This window comes from Sciurus vulgaris, assembly GCF_902686455.1.
Source record: "Sciurus vulgaris genome assembly, chromosome: 4".
Classification (NCBI taxonomy): Eukaryota; Metazoa; Chordata; class Mammalia; order Rodentia; family Sciuridae; genus Sciurus; species Sciurus vulgaris.
In genome coordinates, this window is record NC_136464.1 from 147,347,865 (window position 1) to 147,368,043 (window position 20,179).

The 20,179-nt window shown below is 48.0% G+C and overlaps 1 protein-coding gene and 1 pseudogene across 4 annotated transcripts in view; both read right to left on the reverse strand.

Annotated features, from left to right (window-relative positions):
* Positions 1-5,328: 5,328 nt before the first annotated feature.
* On the reverse strand, positions 5,329-6,704 carry LOC306659621 (cysteine-rich and transmembrane domain-containing protein 1-like; annotated as a pseudogene). The gene has a single exon. The product of its transcript is annotated as a cysteine-rich and transmembrane domain-containing protein 1-like (transcript).
* A 6,103-nt stretch (positions 6,705-12,807) lies between these two features.
* CAB39L (calcium binding protein 39 like) overlaps positions 12,808-20,179 on the reverse strand; it is a 117,925-nt gene continuing 110,553 nt past the window's right edge. For all 3 annotated transcript variants that reach the window (XM_079137678.1, XM_079137679.1, XM_079137677.1), the window contains one exon: positions 12,808-12,990. In XM_079137678.1, coding sequence (XP_078993804.1) covers positions 12,811-12,990 — 180 coding nt within the window. In that variant the 3' untranslated portion in view covers positions 12,808-12,810. The remainder of the gene's footprint in view (positions 12,991-20,179) is intronic.

Here is a 20,179-nt window from a genome sequence, read left to right on the forward strand (position 1 = left end):
AGATGCCGGAGCCACTTGGAGAAACTGGAATGTGCCTTGTTGAATTCTACCGGATTTGGAAATTGGGAAGGGGAAGTTGGAGGGGACAGGGAGAGTACTGCACAGCGGGGAACTGCAATGGATGTAGCTTTGACAGGCAGGGAGAGGCAGGGTAGGGTGTCAGGGAGAGTGAACCACCAGAGACCCCGGGAACACTTCCGAAGAGCAATGGGAGCCACAGAAGGGTATTAAGCAAAGGAACAACACCGTCACGCTTGAACCTTAAAACTGCCACCCCAGTGTCAGTGTGGGCAGCCCATCAGGGTGGAGTGAAGGGCGCAAGAAGAGCATTGGCTGGCAGGTGGTTCAAAATGAGGAGCGATGCGGGTCGATGCAAAGGTGACACTTGAAGAATAAAGGAGGACAGAAGCATATAAGTGAACCCAGCAGAAAGAGGGTGCAGTCACAGGGGATTGGCAGGAACCACCCAGGGCAGCGTGCAGGGCAGTAATGGGGCTGCAGCAGGGAGGCCAAGACAGGAGGCGGTCTGCCCCGGTGAGGGGGAAAGTCCTAAGTGAATGAATGAATCATGGAATCCATCAAAGCATCCCTGAGATGTGCTCATGAAGAAAACGGACCCTGGTTCCCACCCCACTTCAGCAAGAGATCTGCACCCTAGTAGGGACAGCCAGTAAAGTGGTGGGTCAGGCAAGCCCAGGAAGGACTATTTAAGCTGACAGAGGACACATGAGAACAAGAAACAGCTAAGAACACCGGGTAGACAGTTCCAGGGAGAAGGAACAGCAGTGGGAAGAGCCCTGAGGCAGGGGCTGAAAAGCAGCTGGACTTGCTGGGACCTACTAGGGGAGGGAAGGAGGGAGCCGGATCTGGCCCTGCTTTGAGGACAGTGGTAAGGGCTTTGGATTTGATTCTGAGTGGCAAGGGAAGCCCCTGGAGGTTTGGGGGCAGCGGGGAGCCATGACCAGATCTGACTTATGAACAGATCTCTGGGTGCTGGGGAGACAGAGTGCGGTCTGAGTGCAGAAGCAGGGTGAACACAGAGCAGAGCTCAGAGCTGGTGCATGTGTCAAAAGCAGAGGAGCCCGTGGGTCAGACCTGGGTGGGAAGCAGAGAGGAGATTTTCACACCCCTTCTGGTTTCTGGCATGAAGGACTCGGGTGGCAGAGCCGTGAGTGGGGTTGGGGAGAGAAATGCAAAGAGGGCAGGAGGCGCGGCTGGGATTCTGCCTCGGAGAGCCCACGAGACCTCCAGCAGCAGGTGCGTACAGGAGCTTGGAGATGGGCGCAGGAGGGCTGGAGCAAGAGTCCATGTCACCAGCATGCACACAGATTCCAGGAGTAAAGCCGTCCAGGAAGAGGGGAGACGGAGAACAGAGCAGGAGGACCCAGAGCCGGCCGCCCTGATCCTCTGATGGGGGGAAACAGAGGAGAAGGCAAGTGGGCAAGGCCGGGAGGGTGAGCCCCCGGGGGGCAGGGAGAAGAGCGCTGTGACAGAGCCCATCTGTCACCTGCAGCTGCGAGGCGAGTCAGTTGAGGAGGGACGTGGCCCGTGGGTCTGGCACCACGTGGCCTTGGAAGGCCCTGGGAAGGGCATACTCAGGGGAGGCAGCAGAGGGTGGGTGGTTGTGGGGCTTCAGAGGTGAGGAGGGGCAACGTGGGGCGGGGCGGGGCAGGTGAGCTGATAAAGGAAAGGTGTTTTTTATGACAGGTGACAGTGGGTTCTGCGGAGAGCAGAGTTTGGGAAATGCCCAGCCATGGCGAGGGGATGCTTATGCCCGTGGTGACGAGAAGCCTTGAGCCAGGGGGTCAGGCTGCTCCCCGGAGGCCCTTCCAGGCAGACTGGTTCTCTCAGGGACACTGGAGGAGGTCAGCAGTCCTCAGCAATTCGTTCGATGGAGGCAGGAGAAAGGGAGCCCTTAAGAGTCAGGTCTCTGCATGAGACATGAAGACAGAGAAAGGGGCAGCACAATTCCCAGAGCTGGCAAGTCCAGAGGGGAATCTGTCTGGGGTGAACCTGTTTGGTTTAAATCATGATGAGTTGGGGATTATGGCCAAGTATAAAAAAGAGAAGTCCAGCCAGCCATGGTGACACACACCTGGATTCCCTGTGACTCAGGAGGCTGGAGGATTCCAAGTCCAAGCCCAGCCTGTGCAACTTAGCAAGACTCTGTTTCAAAATAAAAAAATAAAAACGGCTGGGAATGTAGCTCAGTGGTAGAGCGCCCCTGGGTTCAATCCCCCTACCAAAACAAGCAAGCAAACAAAAAATATATAATACAATGATTTAATGTATGAGTCAGTGATTTTAGTATATTAATTCACAGATATGTGCAAACATCAGCTGAAAAAACACTGCACCCCCTATGTTACCTCCCATGTTCCTGTCCACCCCTGTCTCCAAGCCCTAGGCAACCACTAATATTTATTTATTTATTTCTGTCTCCCAATTTCCCTTTTCTTAACTTTTCATGTAAATGGGTTCATATAATATGTGGTTGCTCTGATTTAAATGTTTGTCCCCTCCAAATTTAATTTTCAACGTAAACTAATTATGAGGTGGGACCTTTAGGAGGTCATGAGGGTGCCGCCTCGTGGGTGGGATCAGTGCTGTTCCAACAGGGCAGTTTGTCTCCTTACTGAAACTCTTGCCCTTTTGCCTTCCACCATGCAATACAGCACAAAGGCCTCACCAGCTGCTAGGACCTTGATTATGGCCATTTCAGCCTCTAGAACTCTGAGCTAATAAATTCCTATTGATTATTAATTACCCCATGTCAGATACAGTTACAATGACAGAAAACGGACCAAGATTTTGTGCCTGTATTCTTTCACTTGGCATCATGTCCTCAAGTTGTAGTATGTATTAGAGCTTCGGTTGTTTTTATGGCTGTGTAATATTTCATTGTATGGCTCCAGCGCATTTTATTTATTCATTCATCAATGGAGAATAAGTTTTCTATTTTCCAGAAAAATGGAGGAAAAGTGTTGAAGGCAAAGGCAGATGGGTTAATCTTGGAAGAGGAGGGTGTCTCTTCTCTCAGCTTGGAGAAGAGAAGCAGAGAAGCTGCACATGTGTGTAGAGAGGGAAGAGGAAGACAGTTACATCTGTGGGCTCAACCTCCACAGCAATGTATGGAAAACACTTATTTTTTATTCTTCTTTTTTTGGTACCAGGGATTGAACCTAGGGACACTTAACCACTGAGCCACATCCCCAGCCTTTTTTATTTTTATATTGAGATAGGATCTTGCTAAGTTGCTTAGGGCCTGTCTAAGTTGCTGAGTCTGACCTCGAACTTGTAATCCTCCTGCCTCAGCCTCCCCAGTCTCTGGAATTACAGGTGTGCACCATCATACCTAGCTTTAAAAAAAATTGTTAATTAATTTGCAGTGCAGGGGATGCAACCGAGACCCTTGAGCATGCTAGCCAAGGGCTCTACCACTGACTTAACCCCAGCCCATCAGTGTTATTATATAAAGAAGTTGGGCTGAGGATTTGGAGGAGCATGGCTATGGAAAGTTTGCAAAGAAATCAGTAAAACCGAAGTGACAATTAACACCTCCAAGAACTGTCTCATCACAATGGTTCTTGCTGCCACTCATTTGTCACTTTCTGCAGCTTCAGGTGGAGCTATTCGTCTGAAGCACAGACCTTTCTCTCTGCCGCAGGCAGTTCCCTCTGAATTAGATTTAGGAGGTATCTTGCACAGTCCTGAAAGGTTAGAGGCTCAGGCTTTGGGCAGGGGCATGCTGATGCACCCCAGGGCCAAACACGTCCCTCAAGGCGAGAGGTGTCCTCACTCTGTGCCCAACAGATGTGGAGCCCCTTATCCCGTCCACCTCAGGATATGGCAGCGAATGTCCCTGGGTGCCAGGAATGTGTCCTTCCTCCTTCTATACCCCTTGGAGATCTGGACCTCAACTGAGTGACCTGGGAGCTGGCCTTGGTAGCTCAGCCTCCTCAGAAGGGAGGACACTTGCAGGCTGGACACGGAGGCATCCCTGGGGGCGGGGGCTTGCTTGGTTGTCTGCAGCTTTCCTTCACAAGCACTGACCAGGGGTCTGGTCACCACTCCCAGCACCTCCCCAGGCAGGAGTCCTGTGGAGACTTCATTTTATGACAAGTTGACTGGCTGATTTGCCTCCCGGTGTTGGTAGGGCCCGGAGAGAAGACCTCCCCTCCTGGGCCTTGAAGAGTGGGGACAGCATCCAGCCTGCGGAGGAGTTGAGGTTTCAGGGACAGAGTGTGGCTGCACCACTGTGAGGCCAGAGCCATCTGAGGCTTTCCAGTGACACAGTGAGGGGTCCGTCAGCCCTCGGTGCCCTGGCCTTCTCCTGTAGATGTTTCCTGGCTGCAGATCAAATGCTGCACCTGGATTCAGAAGGGCACAGCAAGTTGACAACTGTATAAGGCCACTCAGCTAGGGAAGGGTTCTGGTCAAGGTGAAGGGCACGGCCGGCGCTGCCAGATGCCACAGGGCAGCTGCGGCCGCGCCCTCCCCGTCCCGCCCACACCCTGGGCAGCACAGAGTCTCTTTCATTCAGCAGGGCCGGTCAAGGCCATGTGAATGTCATGCTCAGCGCCCAGAGAAAGGGCGGTGTTCCTCTGCACAGAAGGGACAACGGTCTGCAGTAAGGGCCTCACCCCTTCCCCGAGCCCCGAGATTGGGAGCGCATCGTCTGTCCCTGATGCCGAGTCCTGATCAGGAAGAGGGTGGGCTAGGACGTGCACACAGTGAGGCCTTGGCTGGTGGTCAACAGTGAGGAATGAGTCACTTCCTTCCCGTTCAGACCTCAGCTCCCTAAATCTTGGTGACCCCCAAATGGACACTTCTTGATTTGCCTTCCTTGAGTCCAGGTTCATTTGTCCAAGTCACCTGGATATGTGCAGATGATGTCTCCAGGCACTGGACACTCACCTGGGCCTTCACCTGCAGTTCCCTGCCTACCGAGCAGGTCACCCCAAGCATCAGACCTGTCTCCTATAGAAATGGTGCGGCGGCGAGCCCAGCCGACAGCAAGCCCTCACACACCCACACTGCCACCTCTGGATCTAGGTTTGAATCCTGCACCACCAACCTTTCTTACTGTGCAATCCTGAGTCAGTGACCCTCTCTGTGCCTGTTTCGGCATCCATAAAACTGGGATAATAACAGTACATTCCCCCGGGGACTGGATCTAATGCTTGTTGAGCATCTAACAGGGCCAAACAGCAGGCAGCAAGTCCACTTTGGCTGTTACTAGAAGGTCCTCATCCCCCCCACCCCTCTTCCTGCATCTCCAGAGCCTTCTGGCTCAGACATGCCTATGTCACATCACTTCCTGCTTAAAGTCCCCTGAAGCTTCCACCAAAAACTCAGTCCTTGTCCCTGATGTCAATCCAATAATGAGGACATGGTTTTGAGAAAAAGGAAAAAGAAATTTTACTGTTCTGCTAGCAGAGGAGAAACACTGGGGGCTCCTGTCCAAAGCTATGTTCTGACTATCAGGGGAACAGGGGGCTTTTAAAGAGGGGATTCAAAGGCCACATTCCAGGTGGGCCTTGTCGGGGGTCGCGATTCACTTGTAGATTTGGAAGATAGCTGTTTCTTAGGTCTTCTGGTGCCATCGTCTCAATCGCTTCATTCCTGTGGTGGGTGTGTGCTCAAGGACAGAGAACTTGAACCTAGGATGGCAAGAAAGATTATCTTGCTTCCCCCAAGGTTAAGGAGGGGGAGAGGGAGAAAAGAAAAACAAAACAGAAAACTCATGTCAATATTTTTTTTTTTTTTTTGAGGTTTGGACAAATTTATTGAAAGGTACGGGTGTTAGCAGAGAAATCATTCAGTGATGTTCAATACATCTCATCACTAACTTGAATGTATAATTTAAAATTGATAAATATATATTTTTCATAATTAAGCCTTTGGCAAAAAAAATGAAAGGAGAGTCGTTGAGCACATTTGTTAAAGATCAATAAGAAATAGATTTTTGAGGGCCTTAGTGCTTTCGAGGAAGCACTCTCCCGACTGAGCTATACCCACAGCCCAGGAAGTGAATTTTGAACACTGAAAAGATCAAGTCACCGAATTAAACTGTAGCAACCCTCACTAATCTAGAATCGCATAGTGTTGAAAGTAGAGGTGTCTGTGGACAGTCAGAGGAGACAGTGGGCACGCCATCGGAGGTGTGGCAGAGCCGTTGGACAGGAGGCCAGGGCTGATGGGGTAAGCATGGCCCAGAGGCAGCAGCAGCAGAGAGCAAGCAGCCCAGCAGGCCGAGGCAGTGGGCGAGCCCAGGTCGTCTCTTCTTTGGTTTTCCACCACATGCACTGGTCTCAGGAGGCTCCTGAGGTGCACCCTGCCAGCCTCCTGTGGATATCCTGGGCAGGGTACCCCTGAGGAGGCGAATAAGGCCCTGCCATAGGCCCCACTGGGTGCGGTGGATAAGGTGGGTATGGGCCCTTGGGCCTGGGCCCAGGTATGGTGGAGGGTTCTCAGGATTCATCAGGGACCTTCAGAGTGCTCCTCTCCTCCAACTGGTTAGGTGCTGCTGGGGTCCTGCGGGAGGAGACAGGAGGCCGCTCTGAAGGCGCTGGGAACAAGTGAGGAGTCGCCAAGCCCCAAGCCAGGAGCGCTGGAGCCTGACCCCTGACCTCCCCGTCCTGTCAGTTTTAAGATAAGCCGCGGTGCAGAGCAGAAAGGGTACCGTTCAAAGCAAGAAGCGGGCGCCCAAGGCCCTCAGCAGGGCATCCAAGGCCAGCCCTGCCCCTCCTGTGTGCAGGGACCTGCACACCTTGTTCCTGGCCAGCCTCGCTTCACGGCCTGACCTTCACTCTGCTCTGGAGTCCTTTCTCCCTCTGGGGACGGAGATGCCACAGGCGCAGCTGCTATGAGCCGGGCCTGCCACGTGCTTTGTTCACATTGATTCCCACAACAATCCTGTGAGGCAGGTCCTTTTTTTTTTTTTTTTTTTTTTTTTTTTTTGCCTGTTTTCCAGGTAGAAAATGGAAGCTCAGAGACTCTGGAGATAGAGAGCCAGTAGTGGAGTCGGGATTGAAGTCTGGGTGTGGCTGTGGCCCAAACTCAAGCCGTTCCATTTCCTTGGCCCAAATGGGTTCCATGAGTAGATGTCACTGAGAAGGAAAAAAGGATCTGAGGTCCTTGTGGTGGAAAGGGACAGTAAGAGGACACATTAACAATTCCAGGGGGAATGGTCGGTTGGGCCTCCTCCAGCGTAGAGCATGCCTTCCCAGCCAATCGGTTCAGCTGAGCTGGAGCACATTTCCAGAATTCTCTCTCCCGCACTGTAATGAATGGCAGGTGACCCTCCAGCAAGTCCCGTCAGACTGAGGGGAGGAGAGAGGCGGGGTTGCTGTGGTCACAGCCCTCCCTTGCTGTCACAGACCTGCTGGGTCCCGTTGTGGACAGGGTTCCCTGTTCCCCCCAACCTGCTCCTTCAGCTTCTCCCAGTCCAGGGCCAGCCCAGGCCCTGAAGGATTGGCACTGCTGTTCTATCGGTCGGCCACTAGTGACCCCTCCACTCCACCGCCCGTCACATCTGCCCCCTACAGTAACTCCCCAGTGCCACTCAGCAGCTTTTTTCCTTGGACCCATCCCTAACCAGCAGGGAGAAAGAGTTCAGCTGGTGTCGGATGAATGACTAGATTTGTGATTGAGTATTCTGGTTACTTTTTTAAGTTTTAAATTTCAGAACTAAAATTAGGTGATTTTATTTTTTCCCAACCTTCCCTAAAAGACAAATTATTAATGTCTACTGCAACCTGTTTTCCCAAAGGGCTCATTTGATCACAATGCTTTATTTTTTAAAAAATTATTTCCTAGTACCTCCCCCTCCCCCATCTTCTACTCTACGGGTCTCCCTTATTTTTTTAATTGGTGCATTATAATCATGCATAAAAGTGGGAGTCATTGTGACACATCTGTACATGCACATGCCATCGATAATTTAATAGACTGCATTCCCCAGTGCCTCCCCTTCCCCTCAATCACCCTCCTCTACTCTGCTGGTCTCTCTTCTGTTTGTGTGAGGTCCCTTTTAATTTCTTTGATCTCTCTAGCTTCTGCACACGAGAAAAAAAATCCTGGAACACTTCACACATTTGCATGTCATCCTTGCACAGGGGCCATGCTTGTCATCTCCATATCCTTCCAATTATTTGTGTATTTTGGTCCTGGAGATAGAACCCAGGAGTGCTTAACCACTGAACTACATCCCCAGTTCTTATTTTTTATTTTGAGACAGGGCCTCGCTCAGTTGCTGAGGCTGGCCTCAGCCTTGTGATCCTCCTGCCTCGGTCTCCTGAGTTGCTGAGACTACACATGTGAACCACCACACCCAGCTCTGTCCTTCCAATTTTTAAGGATGTGCGTTGCCTAAGGAGCACTGGTCACAGCATTTTAAAATAGCACAGATGGCTCACAGTGCAGTGATTAAATGATGTCACATGGAATTGACTGGTGGTAAAGGATTGTGACTTGGTGTTTGTGATGACTTGACTTTAGGGTAACTGCATGTCCTCCCCCGTAAGGAGGGAGTGATGAGGGAAGGACATGGCCCAGGGAGGAACGGGACGTCCATTCATCATGACCCTCAGCCTCCAGGCAGCCCCATGGCCCTGGGTCACTGAGGAATGTGAAATGGAGGAATGGTTGGCTGGGCGTCAACCAGTCCTATCAGGAAATCTAGGCTAATGTTATGTGTAACTGACAAGCAAGCCAAGAAAACACAGCAGGTGCAGAATTGCAGCTGAAATCAATGCATGCCTCTGTGGAGGACAGGGATTGCTCCAAATGATGGTGAAATTCAAGATCAAATGCCTCTGCCCTACACTGAGGTCTAATTTGATCTTCCAAGCATCAGAAAACCAAGAGAAGTGAAGTCCTTGAATGAGTCTAACTTCTAAAATCTTTCCTCTGAGTTACCCTCTGGGCCTGGTACCCAAGATTCCCCCTTCCTCCTGGGCCATGAGGAAAGGAGGTACCTGTTCCAGGTGAAGAGCTGAGGAGCCAAGTAGGAGGCCTGGGCAGAGGGCTGGACTGGCAGCCTGGTTCCAATTCAGACTTTGGGGTCAGACCTGACCCTGGCTCTGTGTCAGCTGTTTGGGAGCAAGCTATTGACCCTGTCTGAGTTCAGTGTTCTCCGTAAAGTGGAGACTTGACTGAGCCGACTTGTAGATGAAGGCCCCCTAAATAGAATGGCCACCATGACAGTCCCGGAGAGGACCAACTAAGGTCAAGAACTTCACTGCCCAATGTGAACGAGGAGTTGACACCTGATTGGCAAAGAGTACGTAAGGTGGTCCCGTTCTCCTGGTAAATATCAAACAGCAATAAATTGGAGACAGCGCCGTCTCCCTTGTTCTCGGCTTGGAAATGACCCTCTCTCGAGAGTACTCCCTGCTTGAGCCTCACTTTGCTTTTACTTTACTTCCACCTACAATAAAGTTCCCTTGCATGGCTTTTGGTGTCTCACTGAAGTTTCTTTTGTGGGACCATGAGAACCAGGGTTTGGAATTTCAGCTTCTGGTTTTCCTGTTATAATGGCAGCCCCACACCAGCAGTTGTCAAATTTCAGAAACACATCCCATGTTCACGTCCATCTTCAGCCTGTTTTGCTCTTCTCAGGCAGACCAAGTCTAGCTTTCCAAGGTCTCCTCATGGTGAATGTTTCGGCCTTTATCTACCTGTGAGCTCTCCCTAAAGTACCCAAAATCTTCCTGAAAGAACCCCTACAAAAAGAGGGTGATTATTTATGGCAGATAGAATGTTCTTTCAGATAAAACAAAAAAAGAAATAAAAAGCATAAAATATTAATTTCCTCTAATAGACTAGCGAGGTCTGTGAATGAAAGCACCATCTTTTCACATGAAAAACTGTCCTAGTTATTTTTGAATTCCATTTCCCTTCACATTATTACAGTCACTTCCAGGTCTTGTGCAATTTCTAGATCTTGTGTAATTTCCAGACTGCAACATGTCTCATAGCAGTTGTCTCAGGGGAAAGGCACAGACTAACTATTGTGGCTCAGGATGAAGATTTTTGAGATGCGCACAGCTCCTCCCTGGGTATACACATGGCACCCGGTCCCGAGCCATCAGAGGATGAGAACCCACGATGATGAGAGTCAGAACATTCTACAAAGGGCGTGTGCTGCCCAGCCTTTTCTCCAAGAGCAACGCTAACATTTGGGCAGACGCCTGGCTATAGCTGAGAGCCCTGTCCAAGAACACTGTGATCTCAGTCCCTGCCGGCCTCACTCCAGGACCTCAACACCCTTGGAGCCTCCCAGGCAGCAGAAGGGAGAGCAACCCTGACCCTCCCTAGTTCTGAAGGGTCTAGGAGGAAGAAGAGGGGAAAAAGAACAGGAGTTGGGCCTCCAGTCACCTTGGGTCTCTATCTAGCACGTTCTGTCATAATTGGGATAGTAAGACTGCTCAGAGCCCCAGTGTCCTCAAATATTTCACGAGAATGAGTCTCGGGCACGGTGAGCATCAGTGCCGGAATGTGGAGACTTAGTGCCAGGCAGGCGGCGCTGGGTCCTGGGCAGTTATCAACACTTGGTTGCGGAATGTGCACAGGGTCACAAGATGTCAGAGCACAAGGAGGACGTGGGTGGGGGTCTCAGTGCAGCCTGGCACCCTGCCAAGGCTGGGGCCTTCGCTGTTTGGAGCAGTGACAAGAACACAGTGGCATGGCCCACACGTAGAGGAACGAGACCGACCAGTATGTGTGGTGGCTTCTTATTTAGTCAGTCTTTATTTAAACATGTGCTTTAGAAATAGCTTATTAAATATGACCTTTTCAAAATTCAATTCTCACAATATTTACAGTGATCTTTGTGCAAACATAGTTGACTGTGAGCTTCCGGTTCCCCCTTTTGAGTTAATAATTTACAAACACATCACAACAAAACCCCAGCTACTTCATTTACTGCACTGGAGGCTGGTTTTCTTTTTCACAGGTATGGAATGGAGTGAGGAGAAGGGGATTCTGGGAGGGAGCTAATTCAAGCCCAAGGAAAATAAAATGTTTTCTTTATAAAAAAAAAAAAATGATAAGTTTTACTTTTCAATTGAAAACATGTGTCCCATGATGTTACATAATAGCATTAAGCAACCAAATACATTTCCAATGGTCATTTCACTTTCATTTAAGAATATTTACACTCAGCCCTTTTAATCAAATAAGCAAACCCAGAAAAAATCAGATTTGAAAGGACTCTGGGCTGCCACAGAGTGTTATTAAAATAATGTGACTTCAGTGACCTAGAAAACACAGGCTGCCAGGAGTGGCCACGGACCCTCTTGCTGGCACATGCCACAGCTGCTAAGAGAAGGTGTGGCAGGTCCCACCCATGCCATCTGCCTCAGGGGTCTGCACCCCAGCCAAGAAGGGAGGGGCCCTGCCTGGTCATTCTTCAGGCACAAAATCAACCAAGGGCACCGATCCTGGAGAACGCATTTCTTTCCCCTCTCCAGGTGGAGAACTCTCTGGCTGAAGGAAAGAACACAGCACCCAAGTCTTGTAAAATTTGAGAGTTCCCATGAAAGGGAACAACTCATGATTTAGAAACAGAATTATAGAAAATGCAGAGTAGCCATCGTACCTTTAATGTCTTAGAAGTAGCTTGAAAATTTCATTTTGTACATTTGATTCTGAAAACAAGCCATAACTTTAAAAAATATTTATGTTTTTGTTTCTAGACCTTTCAAAGGAACACAGATTAACTTCTTAGTTATCCTGAAATGTCCGTGAGCATTTGGGACCAAGAGTTTTAGATTTCCTCCTTTTTCACGGAAGACTTCTTGGATAGTTACAGAATGACACAGCTGGGAAAAAAAGATCCTTAAGTCATTTGGATTTTTGTTTTCATGCACGAATCATTTCCCTTTCCAAGGGTGATATCCCTGGTGGTGGAAGTCCCCTATGGCAACCCTCTGGACCCATGATGTGTACCCACTACAATCCCAACGCAGTGATTTCTACTCAAAAAACAGGCATTCTTCCCATAGTGACAATTATGAATGAAATATTCCAACACCAGCGACCCTCCAGAAGCCAACATGGAACAGCAGTGACTTTATTTGGAACCGCCTATTTGCAGTTCTTCCGTGAGCAGGTCCACCCTGCCGGTCCTTTATATCACCAGTCCTTGTTGACCACGTTGCTCCTACCTGGTTGCTCCCAGGCTGACCCACTGCAGGTGGAGAAGGCGCCCTGGGTTGGGCATGGGAGGGACCATGGGACAGTGAGCAGAAAGTGGGCTGAGAGGTGGGAAGCCATTGATTACAGTCAGGATCCTGGGCAGGGCCTGGGTGCAGCCCGGTGGTAGAGCACTTGCTTAGCCTATGCAAGGTCCTGGGTTCAATCCCCAGCCCTGGCCGGAGCCGGTGGGAGAAGACGATGATATGGGGCAGGGACAAAAGCAGACACAGGACCCACACCAGTAGCCTTGCCCTCGGGGATCTTCCTGCGCCTTAGGACATCTGTCCGGGCACAGATAGGCAGAGGGGTTTCCCAGCTCCCCGCCACAGCCCTAGGCCCCCGCCGGCACTCGGAGGAGCCCGCCATTTGAGCTCCCCCTACGTGATGCCCCATCACCTTCTAACGCAACGGCTCTGATTCCACAGACACAATCAGACTTCATTGAAATGGATATATTATGCGAGGCTGATTTTTTTCCATTCAAATTGTTTATGATTCCATCCACCCTGAACAATTAACCGAGAAAAAAGGGGCGCCTCCACAGCCTCCCCGAGAATGAAGACGTGCGGACCGGGCGGCGGGGGCGCGAGGCCGGGCGGGGCCTCTTCAGGGGGCTGCTCTCTTCAGGTCCCGGATCTGTTTGATCAGGTAGTTCTTCTCGTCGGTGAACTGCTCGTCGTCGGTCCTTTCCTTCTGGAAGCTGCTCAGGAACTCAATGAGTTTGGGCTGATTTTTTAGCAGAATCTCCACGATGGGCTGGGTTTTGTGAGGACTGGCCACGAACACCTGGAACACAAGGGAAGGAGAACCTGGGGCGGCGCCCCGCCAGGACCCTGCGGACCCTCCTTTCGCGAGTCACTTTCCTGTGTCACTTGTGCTGTGAACACGCAGAGAGCCCCTGACCGCAGATCAGTGTCACCATCTCCTGGGCGGCTCCCCGGGGCACATCAGAGCCATCTGGGAAGAGTTTTGACTTTTCCTTTGTTTTCATTTTAAATATGAAACTATGACAATATATTTAACTATGAAATCTTTCAAGTAGAAAATAACAGACATCAACATAGTCCCTGGGCAAACTGAATAGGTTTTGTCATTTTGGTTCAAATCTTTTTTTTTTTTTTCTTTTTAGTTGTCAATAGTCCTTTAATTGATGAATTAATTAATTTATTTATTTATTTATATGTGGTGCTCAACCCAAGGTCTCACGCAGACCAGGCGAGCACACTACCACTGGGCCATGACCCCAGCCCCTCAAATCTTTCTTTTTAATAAATATTAATAAAATATTAGAAATGGAACCAAACTCTTGCCTTCCACCTCTCCAACACCCACCCTCAGCAGTGAGCTATCATCTCCCGGGCACATTTTACTAATTTCCTCCAACCAAACATGCATGTGAATATGAGCAGCAAACAGTATTTGAATATGCTCGTCATTTTATACTTTATTTATGAAGAGATAATGTACTCAAGCAATCTCCTTGTCACCTCTCTTCCCTGTAAGTGACCAGTGGCACTGGTTTCTTGGAACTTTAAAAGTTTGACTATTGCCGGGTGAGGTGGCGCATTCCTGTAGTCCCGGTGAGGGGAGGAGAAGAGGCAAGAGGATCGAGAGCTCAAAGCCAACCTCAGTCACTTAGTGAGGCGCTTAGCAACTTAGTGAGATCCTGTCTCAAAATTAGAAAATATAAAAAGGCTAGGGATGTGTCTCTGAGGTTAAGCACCCCTAGGTTCAATCCCCAATACTGCCAAAAAAAAAAAAAAAAAAAGATACCGGTGCACTACTTTGTAACAGGCACACTTCCTAGTTACTGCCACATATATGGCTGTTATAGCTTAGATATTAGGTGTCCCCCAAAAGCTCATGTGTGAGACAATGCAAGAAAGTTCAGAGGTGAAATGACTGGGTTATGCAAGTCTTAATCTACTCAGTGCCCTAATCCCCTGACAGGGATTAACTGGCTGGTAACCGAAGGCAGGCAGGGTGTGGTGGAGGAGGTGGGTCTTCGGCGGCATGCTTTTGGAATATATATTTTGTTCCTGGAGAGTGGAGCTCTCTCTCTGCTTCCTGGTGCCATGTCCTGAGCTGCTGCTTTCCTCCTGGACATCTTGCTGCCATGATGTTCTGCCTCACCTCAGAACCAAAGAAGTTGGCCATCTATGGACTGAGACCTCTGAAACTGAGCCCAAAATACTTTTCCTCTTCTACAATCATTGCTGTCAGGTCGTTTAGTCACAGCAGTGAAAAAGCTGACTACACAACAGCTGTATGCCTAGAAAGCAGATCACGGGTCCCTAACCCCTATGCAGCACTCTGGTGTCCTGTTCTAGCTCCCGACTCCTCAGGGGGCCCAGGGCTTCCGAGTGGCCCCTCTGCCGCAGCGGCACACAAGTGGATGGTGAATCCACCGTGACAAGGCTTGCTCACAGGGCCGTGGGTGCTGGGGGGTTGAGCCCTCAAGGTTCCTCCACCCCAGCAAGTGTGGAGGGTAAGGACATTCCTCGAGGATGCTAAGTACCGGAGAGCGGGAGACAAAAGACGGCAGGAGCTTCCAAGAGGCTGGAGACGGCAGCTTTTGGACTTGGAAGGGGCGGGCATGAGTCGTGAGAGAATTTTTACGAGCTGTGGCGACAGGAGTGAGTATCCCGGGGGTGCGGAACTGCACCCGGGGACGTGGGCCGGAGGCTGTGGGAACAGCGTGCGAGGACGGGAGCTGTGACCTTGCAGGCTCTGGGACACTCGTGCACAGGCCTTTCCTGTTTCAGACCCACCTCTCCTACTTACTCGCAGTGTTGCCACAAACAAATGCTTTTTTTTTTTTCCTTTGGTACCAGTGATGGAGCCCTAGGGTGTTAAGCCAATGAGCCCCATTTGTGCCTCCTGTGTCATTCTGAGGCAGATCACTAAGTAAACAGAGGCTTCTCACCGCCAAGCCCCCGGCTTCATCACCCAGCAGCAAGAGGACCCTACGGGGGGGCGGGGCTGAGGAGACCGGCAGATCGCCAGCAGCGTGCGGGTGGGTGTCCTGAAGCCTTCCGCAGCCCGGGGACTTGGGACTGCACAGGTGGAGCTCTGACCTTGAGTTAGGGCCTTGTCCCTGCCCTGTCCCCCTCGCTCACATCCACGGACACATGACATGCTGCTGCCCATTCATAGCCCTACTGGGCTCCCCGGGCTGAATGCTTCGCACCCATCAGAACACTTAATCCACACGACAGCCCTGAAGTACGGTAACTGCTACCCACATCTGACAAATGAGGACACTGACAGAGGTTTCATGAAGTTAAGAAGCTGGACCACGTGGCATGGTGGAAGCATGGACTCTGAGGCGCCCTGCCTGGTTCCAAACCCTGGCACCACCTCTTCATAGCTATGTGGTCCTGCAAAATTTCTTGACTTCTCTGCACCTCCGTTTCTTCATCTGTAAAATGGGGATAAAGGACAGGACCTATGTGTTATCAGGCAACAGTGAGGCCTAATGAGAATACCACAGGCATTCTCATACACACGTCAGAATAGTGCCTGGCACACAGCTGGCATCCAGTGGGTATCAGCAATCAGGATCAGCGCTCCTGCCAGGCTCACGGAGCAAATGAGAACTAAAGCTGGGAAAGGTGCTTGTCTCCATTTGTGAAAACTGATAAAATGTGACATTTTGCCAGGCAAGGTTCAGAATTGGAAACCAAATCCTACAAATCTCTGATAGTCAGCTCACTTGAACTCAAGACCTTGCACATGCTAGGCAAGCACTCTTACCACTGGGCTACATCCTCAGCCCTGAAAAAGTCATTTCTCCTTTTCTCTTCCTTTTTTCTCTCTCTCTCTCCCCCTTCTCTCTCTCATATACATATGATACACATAAGGTATGCTGATTCTTAATGTTTCTGTAGTTTCTATCAAAGGCCGTGGGCTCTTGCTCACTCAGCAGGTTTTAAGGAGTGCAGAGCACTCTCTGGAAACACTGTGTCCCTGAGGTCATTAGTGGCTCACAACGGATCGGTCTCTTGGCAGCCTCACTGCTTATCTAGAGTAAGGCCAACCCTCGGCCTGTTGGGGACTCTTAACAGGAAAGGAAAAGGATCTCCCAAACTTCCACTTGGCAGGTCAAGAGTAATAAGAAGTGACAAGAAGGAGCTGTTCTTTGGACTTGCTTTGCTATGAAGTACCCTAAGTTCCACTGAAACAAAGAAATCAGAAGAGAAATTCGAAAACACCGAGTCAGGTATGGTGGAGTACACCTGTAATCCCAATGACTTGGAAAGCTGAGGCAGAAGGATTTCAAGTTAGAGGCCAGCTGGGCAACTCAGCGAGACCCTGTCTCAGAGAAAGGGTGAGGGGGCTGGGTATAGGGCTGGTGGTAGAACACCCCTGGGTTCCCTCCCCAGTATCATAAAAAAAAGATACAGAAAATACTTTGAGACAAACGAAAATGAAAATAACATACCAGAACTTAGAAGATGTACCAAAAGCAGTGCTCAGCTAGCAATTTATAGACAAAAATGCCTCTATTTAGGAAGAAAGATTGCAGCTCAAAAACCTAACTTTACACCTTAAGAACTAGTAAGAGAAGAGCAAACTAAACCAAAGTAAGAAAAGGAAAGATTAGAGCAGAGACAAACAGAACAGAGGAGAGAAAAATTACACAGAGAATCAACAAAACTAAAAGTTGATTCCTTGAAAATATCAACAAAATTGACAAGTTGTAAGCTAGAGTGACCAAAAAGAAGATTCAAATTACAGGCTGGGGACATAGCTCAGCTGGTAGAGTGTTTGCCTCCTATGCACAAGGTCCCGGGTTCAATCCCCAGCACCACCAAAAAAAAAAAAAAAAGGAAAAAGAAAGAAGATTCAAATTACTAAAAGTAGAAACATTAATAATAACCTTATAGAAACAAAAGGATCATGAAAGAATACAATGAACAACTGCATGCCAGCATGTTAGATGACCTAGATGAAATTGTCAAGTCCCTCAAGAAGAAACAGAAATTCAAACAGACAAGAGATCAATCAATCATCAAAAACTCCCAATAAAGAAAAGCCCAGGACCAGATGACTTCACTGGTAAACTCCACCAGATGTTTAAAGAAAAATGCACACCAACCATTTCTCAAATTCTTCCTCGAAGAGGAAAGAACACTTCCTAACTTACTCTGAGGTCAGAAATACCTTGGGATCAAAGGTGGACAAGAAAACTACAGATCATATCCTTTATGAAGAAAAATGAAAAAACCCTCAATAAAATATTTGTAAACTAAGTCCAGCGGCATATCTAACAAATTCTATACCGTGACCCATCGGATGAGGTCAGAGTTAAGAAGAGGTCAGAGTGGGCCCCCTGGTGTCCTTATAAGAAGTGGGAACTTTGGACACAGAGACACACAGAGACGGTGAGAGGAAAATGGCTTGTGAAGAGGGACGTGGAAAATGGAGTAATGCATTGACGAGCCAAGGAATGCCAAGGATACTGGCGACCAGCAGAAGCTGGGAGAGGATGCAAAGATGCTCCCTGAGAGCCTCCTAAGGAACTCTTGGTGACATTGTGACTGTGGACGTCAGGCCTCCAGACCTGTGAGAGAATGGATTTCTGTTTTAATCCACTTAAGTCCCTGGTACCCTGGCAGCCTTAGGAAACTAATGTCACATTAACTGAATGAAGGAAAATCATACAATCATCTCAGTTAATATAAAAAGATTATTTGATAATACAATTGCATGATAAAAAAATCCAACATAAGGGGCTGGGGTGGTGGCTCAGTGGCAGAGCGCTTGCCTGGCCTGTGTGAGGCACTGGGTTCGATCCTCGGCACTGCATATAAATAAATAAAATAAAGGTCCGTCGACAACTAAAAAAATATATATAAAACAATTTTTTTAAAATCCAACATAAGATGACTGGAAATTCACATATGAAAAAATGAGGTTGGGCCCTCGCCTCACACTTTAAACAAAAATTAATTCAAAATCAATCAGAGACCTAAATATAAAAGCTGATAAAACTTTCTGAGAAAAATTTGCAGTACATGTTCATGACCCTTAATTTAGTAATGGTTTCTTAGACATGACCCTAAAAGCACAGCGACAAAAGAAAACAGATAAACTGGATTTTGTCAGATTTTAAATTTAGACTTTTTTTTTTTTTTTTTTTGTGGTGCTGGGGATCGAGATTTTAAACTTTTTTGTGAATCAAAAGATACTATTAGGAGAGGAAAAAGAAAACCCACAGAATGGGAGAAAATATTTGCAAGTCATATATCTGATTAGTGTCTTACATCTAGAATGTATAAAGAACTCCTACAATTCAACAACAAAAAGCCCATTCACGGGGCAGAGGACTTGAATAGACATTTCTCCAAAGAAGTTACTCAAATGACCAACAAGCACAGGAAAAAAAATGCTCTAAATCATAAGCCATTAGGGAAATGTGAATCAAAACCACAATGAGAAATCTTTTCAGACCCATGAGGATGGTTACAATTAAAAAAATAAAACTGACAATAACAAGTGTTGCAAGGATGAAGAGAAACTGGAACTCTACTTTGCTGGTGGGAATGCACCACAGTGCAGCTTCTGTGGAAAACAATATGGCATTTCCTCAGGAAGTTAGACATCGAATTACCATATCATGGAGCAATTCCATTCCTACAAATGGAAAATATCTGTTCAAACAAATATTTACACTCTAATGTCTGAAGCAGCACTATTCACACTAGCTCAAAGTGGAAACACTCTAAGCATCCATCAGCTGAAGAACTGATATCCATGCATTGGAATATTATACGGCCATTAAAAGGAATGACATACTGACTGATTATACAACAACATGGATTTGATTCCAGTTATATAAAATAGCCATAATAGGCAGATCCACAGAGCTAGAAAGCAGAGTGGTAGTTGGCAGGAACTGGAGGTAAGGGGAAATGGGAGGTACTGCTTAATGAGTACAGGGCTTCCTTTTGGAGTAATGGAATGTTCTGGCACTAGACAGTGGGGACAGTTGCACAACTTCGCAAAAATACAAAATGTCACTGAATCATACACTTTGAAATGGCTAATATGGTAAATTTCAAGTTATATGACTTTTACAACAATAAACTAAAATTGTTACTTACAAAAAAAAAAAAAAAAGGTATTTCCAGACTTGTTTACACTGTTACCTAAAAATGCCTGACATTTGTATGAGACCTATTAGTATGTTGGAGCTAAACTGTTTGCTTCTTCTGGTCATCATTTGTTTACAAGAGAGTTGCTGTGGCATTTTAGCTAAAAATTGCCTGGCATTTTGTGGTAACTACATAAATAACTCATAACAATCTTTATTTCCTAAGCAGGGGGAGATAAAATATATCGGACAAACTAACTTCTGTTTCAAAAATGTGGTGGAATTTGCAGACAGGTATCTTTGGATCAAGTTCACTTAACCCACATCTAGTACCATAAACCTAAGAAAAATGTTGTTTGTTTTCAAGTTTTAAAACTCTCTTTATTTTTGGTTTTTATGGCTCCTGAATTCTGCTGCCTCTAAAGGTTGCTACTGACTAGAGGCACTAATGCAATCTGCAGGATGATTCCCTGGGGGCCACCAGATGCTGACGGGCCCAAGCCAAGGCCTGAGAAGGTAGATGGAACACTCTGCTAACTCAAGGTGCAGGGAACTGAATCTTTGGACTGTTCCGTCCAGAACAGCATCTTGGTGTTCTCTCTGCTGTCCTCACTTAAATGCATTTTCAAAGCACCCCGAACAAGTTAAACAAATGGAAGTACCTATGACTTCTTTGAAGAGTGCCATTTTATTGCCTACGTCCCTCTGTTAATACAGCATGTCTCAGAGATGTGCTTTATGGCGTTCTCAAGCATGATCAGAGACATGCAAATCTCATGACCACAACTCAAGTATTTTTAGTTCAGAGAACTAAAACTAAAAATATTTGGTTCTCGATTTTAAACCTGAAAGCTTTTAGTGAAAACTTAAAATGCC